Consider the following 18295-nt stretch of genomic DNA (forward strand, 5'->3'; position numbering starts at 1 on the left):
CCCCCAATCTATCTGATAAGCAAGCTGATAAGGCAAATCATTCTCTCTCTCATTTTTATTATTTGTAGGAAACACCAATAATGTCAGCACTGTCAGTAATTTATACTAGAAGGCTGGATCTTTTCGAACTTCACAGCTCTTGTCACCACTTGTGGTGACTTTCGGCAGCATTTCACACATCTTCACAACTCTGTCACAGTAGTGGCATTGGGGTAGACCATCATTGCGATGGCATTATGAACCTTTTAAACACTGGCCAACTGTAAGTGAGCAGTACCAATAAATAAATATAAATATAGCAGAAGTGATGGTAATGAGTGTATGTATTTATGTATGTATGTATGTATGTATGTATGTGAGAGAGAGAGTGTGTGAGTATGTGTGTGTATGAATGGTGTGTAGGTGTGAGTATGTGTGTGTATGAATGGTGTGTAGGTGTGTAGTCAATGGAAATTGTCTCTCTCTGTCCCCCTATTTCCCCTATCTCTCTTTTTATTACTTCTCTGTCTCTCTCTCTCTCTCTCTCTCTCTCTCTTCAGGTGGGGTAACAGAGAGTTGCCATGGCATCCCTCCGTGGCAGGTGGTTGCTAAGGATATTGCTGTGGTTGCTAGGCGTGCCTGTGGTGTGGGCGGCGACCTTTAAGCTGACTGTGATTGGTCCTTGGTCATGTGACAATGTGTTCTCTCGGGCATTGCCAGGGGTGGCGGTCCACCTGGCGCTGTCACGACTACGCAGGGATACTAGCCTGAGCCGTGCGTTGTGGTACGACGTCACTGTTTTAACAGAATCCTGCAGTTCCTCCCACGCTATCGCACAGTTTGCCGGGTTGGAGGGTTACGGACACGCCTACATTGGCCCCTTCAACCCCGCTCTCTGTTCGGCCGCGTCCCTATTGACCAGTCACTGGGGGGCGGGGCTGGCATCCCCAGGATGTCTTGATTCTGATAAGCCCTCCCTGCCGCCCCTCCCCCCTCCCCCTGGAATCCTCTGGTCTGTTCTACGCTTCTTTGCCTGGGCGCACGTGGTTGTGGTCACAGCCTCCACCGACCTATGGGAGGCCACCGGACAAGAAGTGGCATCATCACTACGCGCCTTGGGGCTGTCGGTTGGTCCAGTGGTCACCATGGAGATGGAGGGGGAGGGGCCACACGCTGCTCTTAGGACCATCAGGGAGGCTGACAAGGTCAAAGGTGTGTGTTTGTGGGGTGGGAGGGGGCTTCCACTAAATAGCGCTGCGCAGCAGTAAAACCATGTGCAAAGACTATATATTCTCGCATTACTAAATTCTGTCAGCTATATTCCATAAAACATCGAATGACCAATGTTGCATACATCGCCTCCTGTCCCAATTGTGTCAATTACTAATTAAATCATTGAACCGTGCATGTATTTGATACAATATCAAATCAAATAGGATAATATCTTAAACATTGTAGATTATAGGAAAATATGTAGACCGACTTTGTTTGGACGAAAAAGATGGTTGTTAGAATTATCCTGAAAGTTTTCAAATTCCACTTATTCAATTCAGTTCGACCCTACGATGTATTTCTTTTTACATTGAATATTATCCACTATTGCCAGCGACCCTAAGTACGCCTACAGTAAGCTAATGTAATAATAATAAGTCCTGACGGCGTTTACAGAGAGTAAACATAAAAGGTGTGAAATTATAGAAATAAATGCATATTGGCAATTGTAAGACCACACTGAAGTGGCAGGTAATTAAGGTTATGGTTGGGGGTTGCGAGAGATAAATGAGAAATTGCAAATTGGATAAAACATGTATTACAGCATTTAGAGACAGCAGGTTGAATTTGGCGGGCCACTGTAGGCTTGTTGAGTGGTTAGATTATGATATCATAGACGCTTCAGCTTGTGGTTACATTTGTTGCCTACAACTGATAGTATGGGCATTTTCTTTGGAAAAAATAATTATCCATTCCAACATTTGCAGAGAAATACTGATTCGCGAGGACAATGGACACTCATTGCTGGAGACCGGGGGTCCATTTCATTCCAAACGTACGCATCCCCTTCCCTTACTCCCTCATATCGAGTGAGGCCTTCAGTGAGGTTTTGATTTCTGCGAGTGAGCTGAGCAAAGGGGGTTGAGTGAGGGATAGCCTGAACAGCCATTAGTGGTCACTGTTTCATACCTGTCTGGGTACGTCAAAAGACAGGTATGAAACAGTGACCACTAACGGCGGATTGGGCGTGTTGAATGTATTGTAATGAATTGTGGGATGCCTTCGTGCCTTGTTGACTTGGGGAAGGTGATATTTGGAGGGGATAGAATTCCCCCTTCCCTTGCTCACAACGGATTGAATAGGCACATCATTTCACAGTTTTGACTGGCACATTAATCTCAAATTGATTTCAATGCATCGTTTCGAAAATTGAAAGAAATGCTATCACAGAGTGAGTGGTCATGAGTCATAATCATTTGCCTTTGTTACAGTTCACAGATTCAAAATGTAGTCATACACAAAGTGTTTAATCCATAATGTATATTTTATGCTGTGCTGTAAAAAGAAGCTGCAACCTTTTTTCTCAATAATATGCCCCTTGACATCGTTTCGTAACACGATTCCTTTGTGAATGTGTCTACTGGATTACAGGGTACAATTCTGCTTTAACCACAGTGCCCTGCTTAAGTAATGGGACATTGAAGCATTTTTTTCTTCTTTCGGCTCTACACTCTCAAGGTTAGGATTTGTCAAATCAAACACTTACTATGAGGTTAAAGTATTTTATTTGATAGTATTTGTATACATATTGGTTTCATCATCCTTTGTATGCAATAACTGCCTGAGAGCTGCAAAGTCTGAAGTCTCATTGACCGCACCAGGCGCTGGGTATCTTCTCTGGTGATGCTCTGCCAGGCCTGTACTGCAGCCATCTTCAGTTGTTGTTTGTTTTGAGAATGTTTTGTCTTAAGTCTCCTCATCAGCATATGAAATGCATGTTCAAAAGGATTTCTGGAGATTGACTTGGCCGGTCACCAATTTTTTACTTTATTTTTTTTTCTCTCTACCATATTTCACAGATGAGGTGGTATGCTGTGGATATTGGGCAGTTCTTTTCTCCACACTTTACTCTTGCCATCACTCTGGTCCATGTTATTTTTTGTCTCATCTGTCCACAAGACCAGAACTATGCAGGTTCTTTTAAGTACTTTTTAGCAAACCGTAACCTGGCCATCGTGTTTTTGTGGCTAACTAGTGTTTTACACCTTGCAGTGTAGCCTCTGTAGTTCTGCTGGTGAAGTCTTCTGTGGATGATAGTCTCTGACATATTTACACCTACCTCCTGGAGAGTGCTCCTGATCTGTGGCACAGTTATTTAGGTGTCATTCTTAATTCCAAACTGTTGATTTTGGTAGGTTCAAGGTTTTGGCTATGTCAGCCTCATAATGGCTTCTCTGACTTTTATCAACGTCTCTTTGACAGACACCAATAGCAGACTCCAAAGGCAAACGCAAAGCCTAGAATCAATACAAGACATTGCAAGCTCTTTTATGACTGCACACATGATGTGCACTGTAGTACCTGTTGAACCAGAAGCACCTGTCAAGCCAATTATCACTTTTGGGTACCCTGAAATAGGGAGACTATGTATAAAAAGTGTTGTAATTTCTGAAACCAATATGCTCACAAATGTTGTGTTTGGAATGTAGAGCCAAAAGAAGAAAAAATGCTTCACTGTCCCATTACTTACACAGGGCATTGTATCTCTCTTTCCCCAGTGGTAATCATGTGCATGAGCTCTGTACTGATTGGTGGAGAGGAGCAGCGAGCGTTGCTATTGGCCGCGTTGGACCTGGGCCTGATATCTGATGGCTACGTGTTTCTGCCCTACGACACCCTGCTCTACGCTCTGCCCTATCAGAACACAGCCTTCCCTGCTCTGACGAATCACACGAGGCTACGGCAGGCCTACAACGCCGTGGTTACTGTTACCATGGACTCAGACCGCAGCTTCTACGAGGCATACCGTGAAGCCCAGTTGTTCCATGAGATAACGAGCGATGTCCCTGCAGAGGAGGTGTCTGTGTGTTTGTGTGTTGTGGATGTACTTTATTGCGTGTTTGAGTTTGCGTATCTTCAGCACCATCTCACAATTTAACTATTTATTTTGATGTGTGTGTCTGTTTCAGGTGTCTCCTCTCTTCGGGACCATCTACAATGCAGTGTACTTCGTTGCTAAGGCGGTGGAGGAACGTCGCCAGGCAGGGGGCAGGCGATGGGTGTCAGGGGCGGAGCTCACCCAGTCCGAGGGCGGGTTTGAGTTTGAGGGTTTCAACCAGGTCCTCTCGGGGGGGAGGGGGGGGAAGGGGATGCAGGCCAAGTATGTGGTGTTGGACTCAAACATGGGGGACATACTCCGCCCCACACACACCCTCGACCCCAGTCTCACATATGGGGGGCTCCGCCCACTGGCCCGCTCCTTCCACTTCCCTGGTGGGAAACCCCCCTCCAACAACTACTGTTGGTTCAGTCCAACTACTGCCTGCACAGGTCAGTACCAACTCCGGGGGAGAGAGGTGTTGTACTACGTAGACTGTGTGTGTGTGCGTGCGTGCGTGCGTGCGTGCGTGCGTGCGTGCGTGCGTGTGTATCATATGTATGTGCTTCTCTCTGTAGGGATGGATCGTGTGACTATCTACCTCATGTTCATTCTGGTGTGTCTGCTGGTGGGAGGAGGGGCAGCACGTGTCTATTACAAGTAAGACACACTCATACACACACATCACATTTAATCCACAATCATATGTGTGTCTTGACCCCCTCCACACCACTCTCTCTCTTTCTTTCTCTCTATCAGGATGAAGAAGAGGCAGATGGAAGGAGAATACTGTAAATTGGTTCTGACACTTGACGATGTTGTCTTCATCCACACACACATTGTCAAGGTCTGTAAGTGTGTGTGTGTGTGTGTGTGTGTGTGTGTGTGTGTGTGTGTGTGTGTGTGTGTGTGTGTGTGTGTGTGTGCAGAAATCCCAGCGCTACTCTAACCACTGTGGAGGTCTGCAGGAGCCTGAAGACACTTTTATTTAAAACTAGTCCTTGCATGCACTTCTGTTTTTCAGTAACACGTTAAGTCAGCCTAGAGTGGTCAGAGACAGCTGGGACTTTACAGAGAGCAGGCGAAAAGCCTGTAAAGCCAGGACCCAGTTTACGATGCAAACTCAGATGAACTTTAGATTTTGTGCACCTCTCCTCCCTGCGACCTTCAATCACATGGCACCAGCCAAGCCTGGATGTGTTCATAATGCGCTCATTTAATTATTACTCGACACATGAAATGAATAATTGATTGGGGTGAGCAGGATAGTGCTGTAGTGTTTTTGAATGGTTACTAATAATCACTGCAATGAACATTTTAATAGAGAGAGTGAGAATGGTTTGTGATTGCAGGGTCTACTGTAGCCTAACTGTGTCCTGTATTGTTTGAAAAATGGGCTATCATCTCAATAGATAGGGCTCACGCTGATCAGTGATATTATTTTGTGAGTGTAGCCCTGACACAACAACCACATTTCAAAATATAAAATGAATTAGATCAAAACATCTTGCAAGGGAGGGCAAGTTCAACTAATGTACCATTATTTGTCATTAATTTTACATTAATTTATTACTGCCTTATCATGTGGGTCAATTTTTGTTTTTGTTTTTTTTAAATATAGAGCCCAAAGTGTTGATGATAAAAAACAGCATGTTGAATGGTGCTTTAGCCTTCATCCTAGACTACAGTCTAGGATCTACTCAGTACAGACTACAGTCTAGGATCTACTCAGTACAGACCACAGTCTAGGATCTACTCAGTACAGACTACAGTCTAGGATCTACTCAGTACAGACTACAGTCTATGATCTACTCAGTACAGACTACAGTCTAGGATCTACTCAGTACAGACTACAGTCTAGGATCTACTCAGTACAGACTACAGTCTATGATCTACTCAGTACAGACTACAGTCTATGATCTACTCAGTACAGACTACAGTCTAGGATCTACTAAGTACAGACCACAGTCTAGGATCTACTCAGTACAGACCACAGTCATCATGATATAGTCTGTATTTTGTATTCCAGTTTTCAAATTAGGCAGTGGGTATTACGATGGTATTTCAATTATCACTACATAAAAGATGCTCTTTGGATCAAGATGGGAGGGGAGCTTACAGCTATCCCCTGAAATGTGTGTGTGTGTGTTAATTTAAAGCATTTGCATTTGAATTTCACTGATCACCTCTCCATCAAGAGGGTAATGGTTTAGGATGACCAAGATGAAAAAACTCTCAGAGCAAAGAGAAGTAATGAAACACAACCTAATACAAGCCCCCCCCCCGGTCTATTTTTCTTTTATTTAATGTAAACTTTTCCAGTAAATTCTCCCTAACCTCTGCAGGCTTTTTAGCAAACTGTAAGTGGCTTTTTTGTGGATAGCTAGTGGTTTGCACCAAACAGTGAAGCCTCTGTAGTTCTGCTGGTGACGTATTCTGTGTTATGGTTAGGGTTTTGGGGGTTTTCTTAATTATGGTGAACATTCTTGGGTTATCCACTGTAGAAGTCTGCCTTGTCCTACCAGCCTGTTTGCGATTGCTGAGCTCACCAGTGCCTTTTTTTCTTTTTAATGTTCCAAACTGTTGATTTTGGCAAGCCTAAGGTTCTGGCTATGCTTGAGATTTTTCTGCCTAATAATGGATTCCTTGACTTTCATTGACACCTCTTTGGTGCTCATGTTGACAGACACCATAGACTCCTAAGGCAAATGCAAAGCTGAGAATCAATACTAGACATTGACAACTCTCTTATGCCTGTACACACATGTGGCAGAACACACCTGACGTGTGTGTGTGTGTGTGTGTGTGTGTGTGTGTGTGTGTGTGTGTGTGTATGTGTGTGTGTGTGTGTGTGTGTGTGTGTGTGTGTGTGTGTGTGTGTGTGTGTGTGTGTGTGTGTGTGTGTGTGTGTGTCATGTCCTGTCTCTGTGTAGAGGGTAAATGAGGAGAGTGTGCTGAAGAGCCTGTTGGATGTGCAGACTCCAACCTTCTCCATCTCCGGGCGCAGCTACATCCAGACTGAACCAAAGAGCTCAAACATCGGCATGATGGCGGTAACACACACACACACATACACACACACACACACACACACACACACACACACACACACACACACAATACTAGTGACTGCAGGAGTCAATAATATTCTATATTCAATGTCTCATTGCCAGGGTGACTGGGTGTGGCTGAAGAAATGCCCCAATGGAGAGAAGTTATCAAAAATCAACAAGAAGACACAGACTCTGTTCACCGAGGTAACACACACACACACACACACACACACACACACACACACACACACACACACACACCCTTTTGGTACTTACTGCTTGTTTACTGTGAATACAAGTAAAGTATGCTGGTGTGTGTGTGTGTGTGTGTGTGTGTGTGTGTGTGTGTGTGTGTGTGTGTGTGTGTGTGTGTGTGTGTGTGTGTGTGTGCGTGTGTGTAGCTGAGGGAGATGCATCATGAGAATCTGAACCTGTACATGGGTCTGTTCCTGGACTGCGGGATCTTTGCCATAGTCATGGAGTACTGTCCTCGCGGCAGCTTGATGGACCTGCTGGCAGACAGCAACATGAGACTGGATTGGATGTTCAAGTCCTCACTGATCATGGATCTGATCAAGGTAACACACACACACACACACACACACATGCTCGCTCGCACGCACGCACGCACGCACACACATACATCATAATCATCTTTCATCAATGACCTCATCAAAATTACTCTTTACTCTGTGTGTGTGTGTGTGTGTGTGTGTGTGTGTGTGTTTGTAGGGGATGAAGTACCTGCACATGCATGATTTGACTCACGGTCGTCTGAAGTCTCGTAACTGTCTGGTTGACCCACGATTCGTCCTCAAGGTCACTGACTATGGCTATCCCATGATCCTTCACTCCCAAAACCTCAGCCAACTGGAGATAGATGAGGGTGAGGCCTGCCAAAACACTCAAGAACACTTTAGAACACTCTAGAGCTATCCAGCCCTAACCCAGCTATCCAACTTAAACCAGCTATACAACCCTAACACAGCTATCCAGACAACCCTAACACAGCTATCCAACCCTAACACAGCTATCCAGACAACCCTAACACAGCTATCCAGACAACCCTAACACAGCTATCCAACCCTAACACAGCTATCCAACCCTAACACAGCTATCCAACCCTAACACAGCTATCCAGACAACCCTAACACAGCTATCCAGACAACCCTAACACAGCTATCCAACCCTAACACAGCTATCCAGACAACCCTAACACAGCTATCTAGCCCTAACCCAACTATCCAGCCCTAACCCAGCTATCCAGACAGCCCTAACCCAACTATCTAGCCCTAACCCAGCTATCCAGTCAGCCCTAACTCAGCTATCCAGCCCTAATCCAGCTATCCAGACAGCCCTAACCCAGCTATCCAGACAGCCCTAACCCAACTATCCAGCCCTAACCCAACTATCCAGCCCTAACCCAGCTATACAACCCTAACCCAGCTATACAACCCTAACCCAGCTATCCAGACAACCCTAACCCAGCTATCCAATCCTAACACAGCTATCCAACCCTAACACAGCTATCCAGCCCTAACCCAGCTATCCAAACAGCAGTGTTGTGATGTTGGTTTGTGTGCTGGTTTGTATGTTGTGATGCTGGTTAGTGTGTTGGTTAGTGTGTGTGTTTTTTTTATTAAAGTGAATCAACATTGTCAGATGGTACAGATATATCCTGCTTGTGGTCTGCATAGCTGTATATGAATTGTTTGTGTGTGCGTGTGTGTGTATGTGTGTGTGTGTGTGTGTGTGTGTGTGTGTGTGTGTGTGTGTGTGTGTGTGTGTGTGTGTGCGTGCGTGCGTAGACCTCCTGTGGACAGCTCCAGAGTTGTTGCGGAGTCCGCAGCAGGGAGGTTCGTATCCAGGAGACGTTTACAGCTTCTCCATCATCACACATGAAGTGATTTCACGCTCCGCCCCCTACGCCATGATGGATATGCCTGCACACGGTGAGAGAGAGAGAAGAAAAGAGGGGGAGAAAGAGAGATGGAGAGAGAGACAGGGGGTGTGGGGGGGAGATGGATAGAGAGAGTGAGAGAGAGGGGGAGAAAGAGAGATGGAGAGAGAGACAGGGGGTGTGGGGGGGAGATGGATAGAGAGAGTGAGAGAGAGGGGGAGAAAGAGAGATGGAGAGAGAGACAAGGGGTGTGGGAGGAGATGTTGAGAGAGAGAGAGGGGGAGAGATGGAGAGAAAGAGGGGGAAAGATGGAGAGATAGGGAAAGAGAGAGTGGGGAGGAAGAGAGAAATAGAGACAGGTGTGTATGTGTAGAGATCGAGACAGAGAGAGAAAGTCACAATGTTGTCTCTGTGTCTGAGTTTGTGTGTTTAATTTGGTGTGTGTGTGTGTGTGTGTGTGTGTGTGTGTGTGTGTGTGTGTGTGTGTGTGTGTGTGTGTGTGTGTGTGTGTGTGTGTGTGTGTGTAGAGATCATTGACATGGTGCGTTGTCCCCCTCCTCTCTGTCGACCGTGGGTGAATGTGGACTCGGCTCCGCTGGAGTGTATCAGTCTGATGCAGCAGTGCTGGAGTGAAAACACAGACAGAAGACCCAATTTCCAGGAGATATTTCAACAGGTAACACACACACACACACACACACACACACACACACACACATACATACACACACACACAAAACACAACAAATGTTTGTGTGTTTGTGTGTGTGTGTAGTTTAAGAGTTTGACCAGAGGGAAGAAAGCTAACATCATAGACTCAATGCTGAAGATGCTGGAGCAGTACTCCTCTAACCTGGAGGATCTGATCAGAGAGAGGACTGACGAACTGGAGGTGGAGAGAACCAAGACTGACAAACTACTGGGACAGCTGCTACCCAGGTAACACTAACACACACACACACACACACACACACACACATACACACACTCTCTCTTTCTATATTTCATCTCCAATTTGCTTCTGCTAAGCAGTGATGCACTGTGATAAAACCATGTGCAAAGACCATTTGGTAATTTGGTCTCACCTGAAGGTGCACCTGCTCCCACCAACACAAAGTTTGCACCAAATAGACGGAGCAACAAGTGGTAGTGTTTGGAGGACAAATTAGCCATTCCACACAAAAATAGACCCTTCATAACAGGCACAGCAATGGTCTGGGATCCCTCTCTCATCTCTTTCTGTGCCAATTATAAATTCAATCATGCAACCTTCGATATGGCACAAACTCTAATTGGAGAATATCTTAAAAATGTTATACTATATGCATACCGACTATATAGGAAAATATAACATGCATACTTACTTCATAGACAATACGTTTGGAGAGCCTTTACGCTCAAACTAAAAAGATGGTTGTGAGAATTCCACTTCCAATCCATATTAATATTGGAAGGGGAGAATAATATTGTGACATACAATAGCTTTGTATGTCTACCCCCCACATTGCATGATTGCACCCACTGATTATTGGAAATGTGCACAGCGCTGTCCTAACAGGGTCAAACAACCATGTTTGTGTATGCACACTCCACAATGATCCTGTGATATATTTATTTTTATGTTGAATATTAACCACAATTTTAATGCATAGTCCCTTTATTTCAGGGTACCCAAAGGTGATGGGACAATTGGCTTGACTGGTGTTTCTGATTCATCAGATGTATTCTGTCGCATAGAGCTCTCAATGTCTAGTATTGATTCTAGGCGTTTGCCTTTGGAGTCTGCTATTGGTGTCTGTCAACATGTCAACAAAGAGACGTCAATGAAAGTCAGGGTAGACATTATGAGGCTGAAATATCCAAAATATTGCCAAAACCTTAAACCTACCAAAATCTTGGAACATCATTAAAAGGAAAGAAAGTACTGGTGAGCTCAGAAATCACAAACGGCCTGGTAGGCCATACTCACCAAGAAAACCCTCAAAACAACTGTCCCACAGAACAGGAACTCTCTCCAGGTGGTAGGCGTGAATGTATCAGAGACATTTCATCTACAGAACTACGGAGGCAGAACTACAGAGGCCACACTGTTAGGTGTAAACCACTAGTTATCCACAAAAACAGGATGGCCAGGTTACACAGGGCACTCTATTTAGCTGATGGTCAGGACAGGTTCATTAAACGTTAACAGCACTCGGCAAGCTACTTTAGGCTTGTTTTGTGGTTAAATTATGATATCATAGACACTGCAGCTTGTGGTTAAATTTGTTGCCTAAACTGTAAGTATGGTCATTTTATTTGTCCAAAAATAATGATCCATTCCAACATTTGCATTGAAATCCTGATTGGCAAGTGACAAATGGACACAATCTTCATGTCATATTCATTATCCCCATGCACTCACTGCTGGAGAGCTGCCCTCTGCCTCTGCGCTAACTTTGCTCAACCAAATTACCAACGTAGTGTCCTAGAAAACTACACTTAGTGGGGCTCTCTCTCTCTCTGTAAGGTTTTGGTGTTGTAAACGGACCCAGGTGCGGTGCAGAGAATGGGAGGCGGACGAGTAGTTTGTGGTACCAAACAAAAGGATCTTTACTGAGGAAGGGTAGACAAAACAGGATACAAAAACACAGACTCAAGGCTTGAAATAAAAGAAGATCACAGTCTCAAAATAGTACTCGTGTACTCATATAACTCACGCTCCTGAAGCGACCAACAAACGGTGAAGATTAAGCGGGAAGTGAAGGGAAGTGAGGGGACATATAGCATGAGTGACAATTACGCACAGGTGCTGGTGATGAGTTTGTGATTGAGGTGGCACAGTGGAAGGATGGAGGGAGACACCTAGGGGCCGCGTTGGGAGCGCAACCTTCATCCGTAACATCTCTCCATCTCTCTCTCTCTCTCTCCCCCCCCTCTCTCTCTCCATCTCTCATCTCTATATCCCGCCCCCCGCCAGATCTGTCGCCCAGGCTCTGAAGATGGGGAAACCCGTCAAACCAGAGCATTTCTCAGACTCGACTCTCTACTTCAGCGACATTGTTGGCTTCACCACCGTCTCAGCCCTCAGCGAACCCATAGAGGTACACACACACACACACACACACACACACACACACACACACACACACACACACACACACACACACACACACTAACACAGTTTCTGTGTCTAGGTGGTGGATCTGTTGAATGATCTCTACACTGCCTTTGATGCCATCATCGCTACTCATGATGTCTATAAGGCAGGTCTATTCACCTCTGACCCTTCAACCCTAACCTCTTAACTAACCCCTCATCTAACCCTGAACCCACACCTGACCCCTCACCTGACCCCTCATGTAACCCTGACCCCACACCTGTCCCACTTACATACCTTCAACTAGTGCCCTCTAGTTGGCTGTGTGCAGGTATTGCAGCATGTACTCCATATATCAATCAAAACATCACAAGTCACATTTGCCCAATAGAATGGGAAAGCACTACAAAAGTTCCATTCAGTCGGTAATAAATATTACTCAAAATCCTAAGTTGTCCGTTGAATACTTGTTCGAAAAAGTTGATTTACTAAGAAAACAATACATCACAAGTTGTCTATTCTAAACTTGTTATTTCAGTCTAATGACATGATGTTAGCAATGGTAGCTGTCTAGGCTGCTAACCAGCTCAGTCGGATAGAACCGATATTAGCGAACGCCTATCACTATTCCTCATGAGAAATTCCTGTTATTTAAAATGCATGCATGGTTGATATATTAACTGATACACAAAATCAAAGATCAATAGTTTTTATTTATTCTTGTACAATATTACCACAGTTTCGGAAGGTATGAGCTTTGAGCTGAGATAAAAACAGAGCTGCAAGTCGTCTACTGGCTTCTGTCGAACTGTCTGTCTGAGGTGAACGAGACGGCGTGGGGTTAGGGTTAGGGTTAGGGTTAGGGTTAGGGTTAGCGACAGAAGGCACAGCGTACAGTTCAATGCTCTGATCCAATCATAGCAGCAGGCACGTCGCACATGCCTGTAAAATGCCCAAAATCCATAAAGAGTAACGTTTGTTCTGAGTTCGAGTGAGCTTGTTAGCTAGCAGCCTATCCAGCTACCAATGTTAACATCATGTAATTTGACTGAAATACCAAGTTAAGAATAGACAACTAATCACGTGTTGTTTGCTTAGTGTATCACAACTGCATATATTGAGAAATATGTATTACAGACTAAATAGAACTTTCGTGGTGCTGGTCTTTCCCAACCTATTGGGAAAAAGTTACTTGTGATGTTTTGATGAATATATGGAATACATGCTGCAATACCTGCACACAGGCCAACTACTGGCAAGATACAGTGTGTAAACGATAGCAAAAGTAAAATAAGGGTAAAATGTCCCTTTAACCCTACACCTAACCCAAGCCCTTAACACTCCTCTAACCCTATGTGTGTGTGTGCGTGTGTGTGTGCGTGGGTGCGTGCGTGTGTAGGTGGAGACTATAGGAGATGCATATATGGTAGCGTCAGGTGTTCCTAACAAGAATAAGAATCGTCACGCTGCTGAGATTTCTAACATGTCTCTGGACATCCTTCACTGTATCGGAACGTTCCGCATCAAACACATGCCTGATGTCAAGGTCAAGATCCGCATCGGCCTGCACTCCGGTACTGACCCCTAACCCCTGACCTCTAATCAAACACATGCCCCACGTCAAAGTCAAGATCTGCATCAGCCCTGAATCTCTCTCTCTCTCTCTCTCTCTCTCTCTCTCTCAATGTCTGTGTGTCTGTGTGTGTGTGTGTGTGTGTGTCTGTGTGTGTGTGTGTGTGTGTGTGTGTGTGTGTGTGTGTGTGTGTGTGTGTGTGTGTGTGTGTGTGTGTGTGTGTGTGTGTGTGTGTGTGTGTTTAGGTCCTGTGGTAGCTGGTGTGGTTGGTCTTACAATGCCAAGATATTGTCTGTTTGGAGACACGGTGACCATAGCATCCCTCATGGAGTCTTCAGGACTGCGTCAGTAGCACCTTCTCCTCTCTCACACACATGCTTGCATACACGCACACACACAAACACATCTATACACACACACATACACAAACGCAGGAATACATACACGCACACACACAAACACATCTATACACACACACATACACAAACGCAGGAATACATATACACACACACACACACACACACAGACAAACGCAGGCATGAACACACTCTCACAGTGTTGAATGTGTGTGTTGCAGCATACAGGATACATCTCAGCTTCAGCACAATGAAGATTCTGCAGAGTCTGAAACTTGGATACAAGTGTGAAACCAGAGCCCCACAATTAAAGGTACACACATCTTAGCTGTCCATCGTGGTGGATGATGACCCTTGCTTCATTTGGGTTGAGGTAGGTAAGAGTTAGCTGTCCATCGAGGTGGATGATGACAATGATGATACTGAATTAGCGCTTCCGGAGCTGATGCCACCTCGTGTGGCTGTGGAGGCTGATGCGAGAGCTGCACACGCTACTGCAGGGAGTGCAGAGCATTCGCTATTATGCTCTCAAGTTTATTGTAATACAGCCACCGTACTGATAGAGTGATTACCACAGCACATGTATGACCTGTGTTAGATTCTCTCCCTGATACTAGTTAGTTGTCCATATTGTTGTTATCCATTATCCTGTATGCAAACGCAGGCGCTGGCAGACACACACACACTCACTCACACAGAGTTGGTATATTTTCATGTGTGTTTCAGGGAAAGGGTGGTGAGGACACCTACTGGCTGGTTGGGAGAGAGGGCTTCACCAAACCTCTTCCTGTACCCCCGGACCTCACACCAGGGTAAATATACATACACACATATATAAATATACCTCACACCAAGGTAATAATATACACATGCACATGTAAATATACCTCATACCAGGGTAAATATACATACACACATATATAAATATACCTCACACCAGGGTAATAATATACACATACACATATACATATACCTCACACCAGGCTAAAAATATACACTCCTTGGACCTCGGTATACAATGCATCACTAAGCAAATCTAGGTTTGTGTTGTTGCCAGAGTTGGCTCTGTAACTTTGTTGTCAGTCACTCAGTCAGTAGAAGCCCTGCTTCAATGTAGCGCTCATCCATATAACTATGGTTATCTGAAAATCTAGAATGAACTAGATTAAATGAAAATAACTCTAGAATGCCACTTCAACCAATCAGAATTTGCTTGTATAGGCTGAGTATATATACACATACAGATAGATATATCTGATGCAGGGTGAATATTACTTGCTTATGGTAGTCCATTGTGGCCGATGATGATTTCTACTACTGTTTGTGGGTCCGTTGATGACTGTAGTCCAATACGGGATGCACACTGTCAGCCACAGGCAGGGCATATGAAGGCCTGACCCACTGTGGCAGGTGCAGCTGTGGGCATCTTTCTTCTCTGCCTCCTTGCCAGGCGGTGTTTAGTCCTTCTCTCCTCTGCTAGTGTCCACACCAGGTGGAGCGATCTGCAGCAGCAGTCTCCAGGGTGGTAGGGTTCATGCCACACTTCTTTAGTGATGTCTTCAGTTGGTCCTTCAGCTGCTTCTTTTTACCACCTGAGGAGTGATGGCCCAGGTGTAACTGTCTGTACAAGATTTTCCAGGGCAGACGGTCAGCTGGCATTCAGATGGCATGGCCGAGCCATCTGAGTTGGTGGTGGGTGATGATCGCCTCTATGCTCCTACAGTTGGACTTCTGTAGGATCTCTGAGAGCAACACACGGTCCTGCCAGGTCACTTTCAGAATGCGCTGGAAGCATTTCATGTGAAAGGACTCAAGCTGTTTCAGGTGGCGGCTGTAGACTGTCTATGTTTCTCATCCGTACAGGGGTAGACTGCAACTTTGGTGTGTAGGTGTAGGTTTATTATCTCTTAATTATTACCTTTCATTACCTATCTAGCTAACGTTAGCTAGCTAGATAGGAGCTGCACTTTCCAAAAACGTCCTGATTCTCTCCTTAAATCAACCATTCATGAGGATTGCTAGCTTTCCGTGAAATTTTGGTGATTCCTACCTTTAATGCAGTCTCCTGCTGAAGCACCATCTATTATCATTGCTTCTTTTTTCATAGATGGCAAGTTTCTGATTGTTGATATGGGCCTGATGAATCCGTGGAGTGGAAACGTTCCATGTCAACATTCCATTATGTTCATGCATTCCAGTAACTAATTAAACTGACTCACGATGAAAACTAATGATGAGTTGATGAGCTTTTCAAAGCTGCTTGTTTACTTTTTTGTGTAGTCATGGGAGGGATTAGAAAACTGATTTCAACAGGTATTGGCAGATGTTAATGAGCGACAAAGATGTGACGAAATACGACCGATTCACTCAGGACAGATCCTTCTACTTTCAGATAAACTCAAGGGACACAGTAATGATATTGATTTTTCATACTTTGGTGGTGCTAATTTAATCTGCCTTTGTCCAAATGTGAATACAATTTGATATAAATTTGATACATGCTCCTTTAAATACATGAGTAGTCTAAAAGATCAAATACATGAATATAATGTATTGAGTACCCTCTCTCTGTGTTCCGCCTCTATTCATCTCCCCTCTCTCTCCATCTCTTTCTCTCTCCCTCTCTCTCTCTCTCTCTCAGAGCACGTAACCATGGTATCAGTCTAGATGAGATCCCTGTGGAACGTAGACAGAAGTTTCTTGATCGACAGAAGAAGAAATAGCTGCAAAGAAACACACACACACACACGCACACACACACACACACACACACACACACACACACACACACACACACACATATACAGATACTAATAAACAACAATGTGCTAACCATTACAGTGTATTAGTACTACTTACTAGATTGACCCTACTGTAACCTTACTGTATTGTCTAACCCTACTGTATTGTCTAACCCTAACCCTACTGTAATGATGACTTTGGTAGCTTTCTATTAAAGCCTAAAGGAGAATTCTACTGTTCTGTTCTTTGTATGTCAAATCACTGACAGGCCAAGGTCCTGTGCATTAATGCTGCAGAAGCATATATACACTCACCGGCCACTTTATTAGGTACACCTTGCTAGTACTGGGTTGGACCCCCTTTTGTAGCCCATCTGCTTCAAGGTTCGACGTGTTGTGCGTTCAGAGATAGTCTTTTGCATACCTTGGTTGTAATACCTTGGTCATTTGAGTTGCCTTTGTCTCTGTTGCCTTTCTATCATCTCGAACCAGTCTGGCCATTCTCCTCTGACCTCTGGCATCAACAAGGCACATCATTACTCCCTTTTTGTGTTCAAAGCCCTACTGCATAAACTCTCGGCTAACCAAACCTCATTATTAAAGTACAAGAAAATAAGTTACCAAACTCGTTCTCAGGGTTGGTTAACCACCTTTAATTTTGGTGCACATCACTGTTGGAACAATCTTCAAAATACATTACAGTTGTTTGTTTTGGTAAATGTAGACAGATCAGGTGGAGTGGATGACGTGTACTGGATAGCTGGAGCCTGGGGCCACACACACACACATACACACACAGACAGAGACAGACAGGGGAGAGAGAGCCTGACACAGGCTAGGTGTAAGTGGAGGGCGTGACACTGCCTAAATAAAGATTAAATACATCTATTATTTCATTTGTTTTCAGCTCCTTACTGGTTCTACTTAGGCTCTTAGCCTCACAAATGAGGGAGAAACACCTGCGAAATTTCTACACGATTTTCCTTGGGGCCCGGAGGTCTTCCCGATTATGGGGTATGTTCTCATTTCCTTGTGTACCACCTTACAGATTAGCTTGTTGATCAGGGCAGGACTCTGGGTCATTCAGATGAGCGGTAATCTCTGTCCCAGACACCTTTGTTTACTCAATAGAAAGACTGAGAGAAACTGCATTGATTGATTGATCGCATCAGTCATCTCCCACAGCACTTCCCCCCCAGTGCTTGCACACAACACGTTTCTGCTTCAGAGCTATGCCTCCCAGTCTCGTGATTTGCTGAAATCAAATCATGACAAACACTTTTCTCAGTAATTTCACTCCCACTAAGGCCAGGTTTGAGTCATTGTTATTCCAGGCTTATATGGGTCCATGGCCCCCAAAGAGGGAGAGCATTGTGCCGGCCCATATTGGAATCTATTCAATAAACCACAAGAGTGCTGGTCCATGGAGCACAACACAATGTTCCAGACGCCTGACACCCATCCTAATTTACTCCATCACGTGTTGTGTCAACGTGCTGCAAGTTGTGGAAGCTGTCCTGATAT

The 18295-nt window shown here is 44.7% G+C and overlaps 1 protein-coding gene across 1 annotated transcript; it reads left to right on the forward strand.

Moving 5' to 3' along the window:
- Nucleotides 1-560: 560 nt before the first annotated feature.
- Nucleotides 561-16796, forward strand: LOC310814980 (retinal guanylyl cyclase 2-like; the record flags this gene model as incomplete). The annotated part of the gene is made up of 19 exons (XM_083684567.1): nt 561-1191; nt 3750-4048; nt 4161-4521; nt 4648-4729; nt 4829-4868; nt 7003-7122; nt 7243-7326; nt 7524-7700; nt 7855-8008; nt 8931-9074; nt 9550-9698; nt 9798-9961; nt 11982-12105; nt 12199-12267; nt 13501-13675; nt 13920-14018; nt 14252-14343; nt 14757-14842; nt 16672-16796. The coding sequence occupies 19 exons, from the start codon at nt 561-563 to the stop codon at nt 16751-16753; spliced, it is 3132 nt and encodes a 1043-aa protein (XP_083540693.1). The 3' UTR covers nt 16754-16796.
- Between the last annotated feature and the right edge of the window lie 1499 nt (nt 16797-18295).

This window comes from Argentina silus (genome assembly GCF_951799395.1).
Source record: "Argentina silus genome assembly, chromosome: 1".
In the NCBI taxonomy this organism is placed as follows: domain Eukaryota; kingdom Metazoa; phylum Chordata; class Actinopteri; order Argentiniformes; family Argentinidae; genus Argentina; species Argentina silus.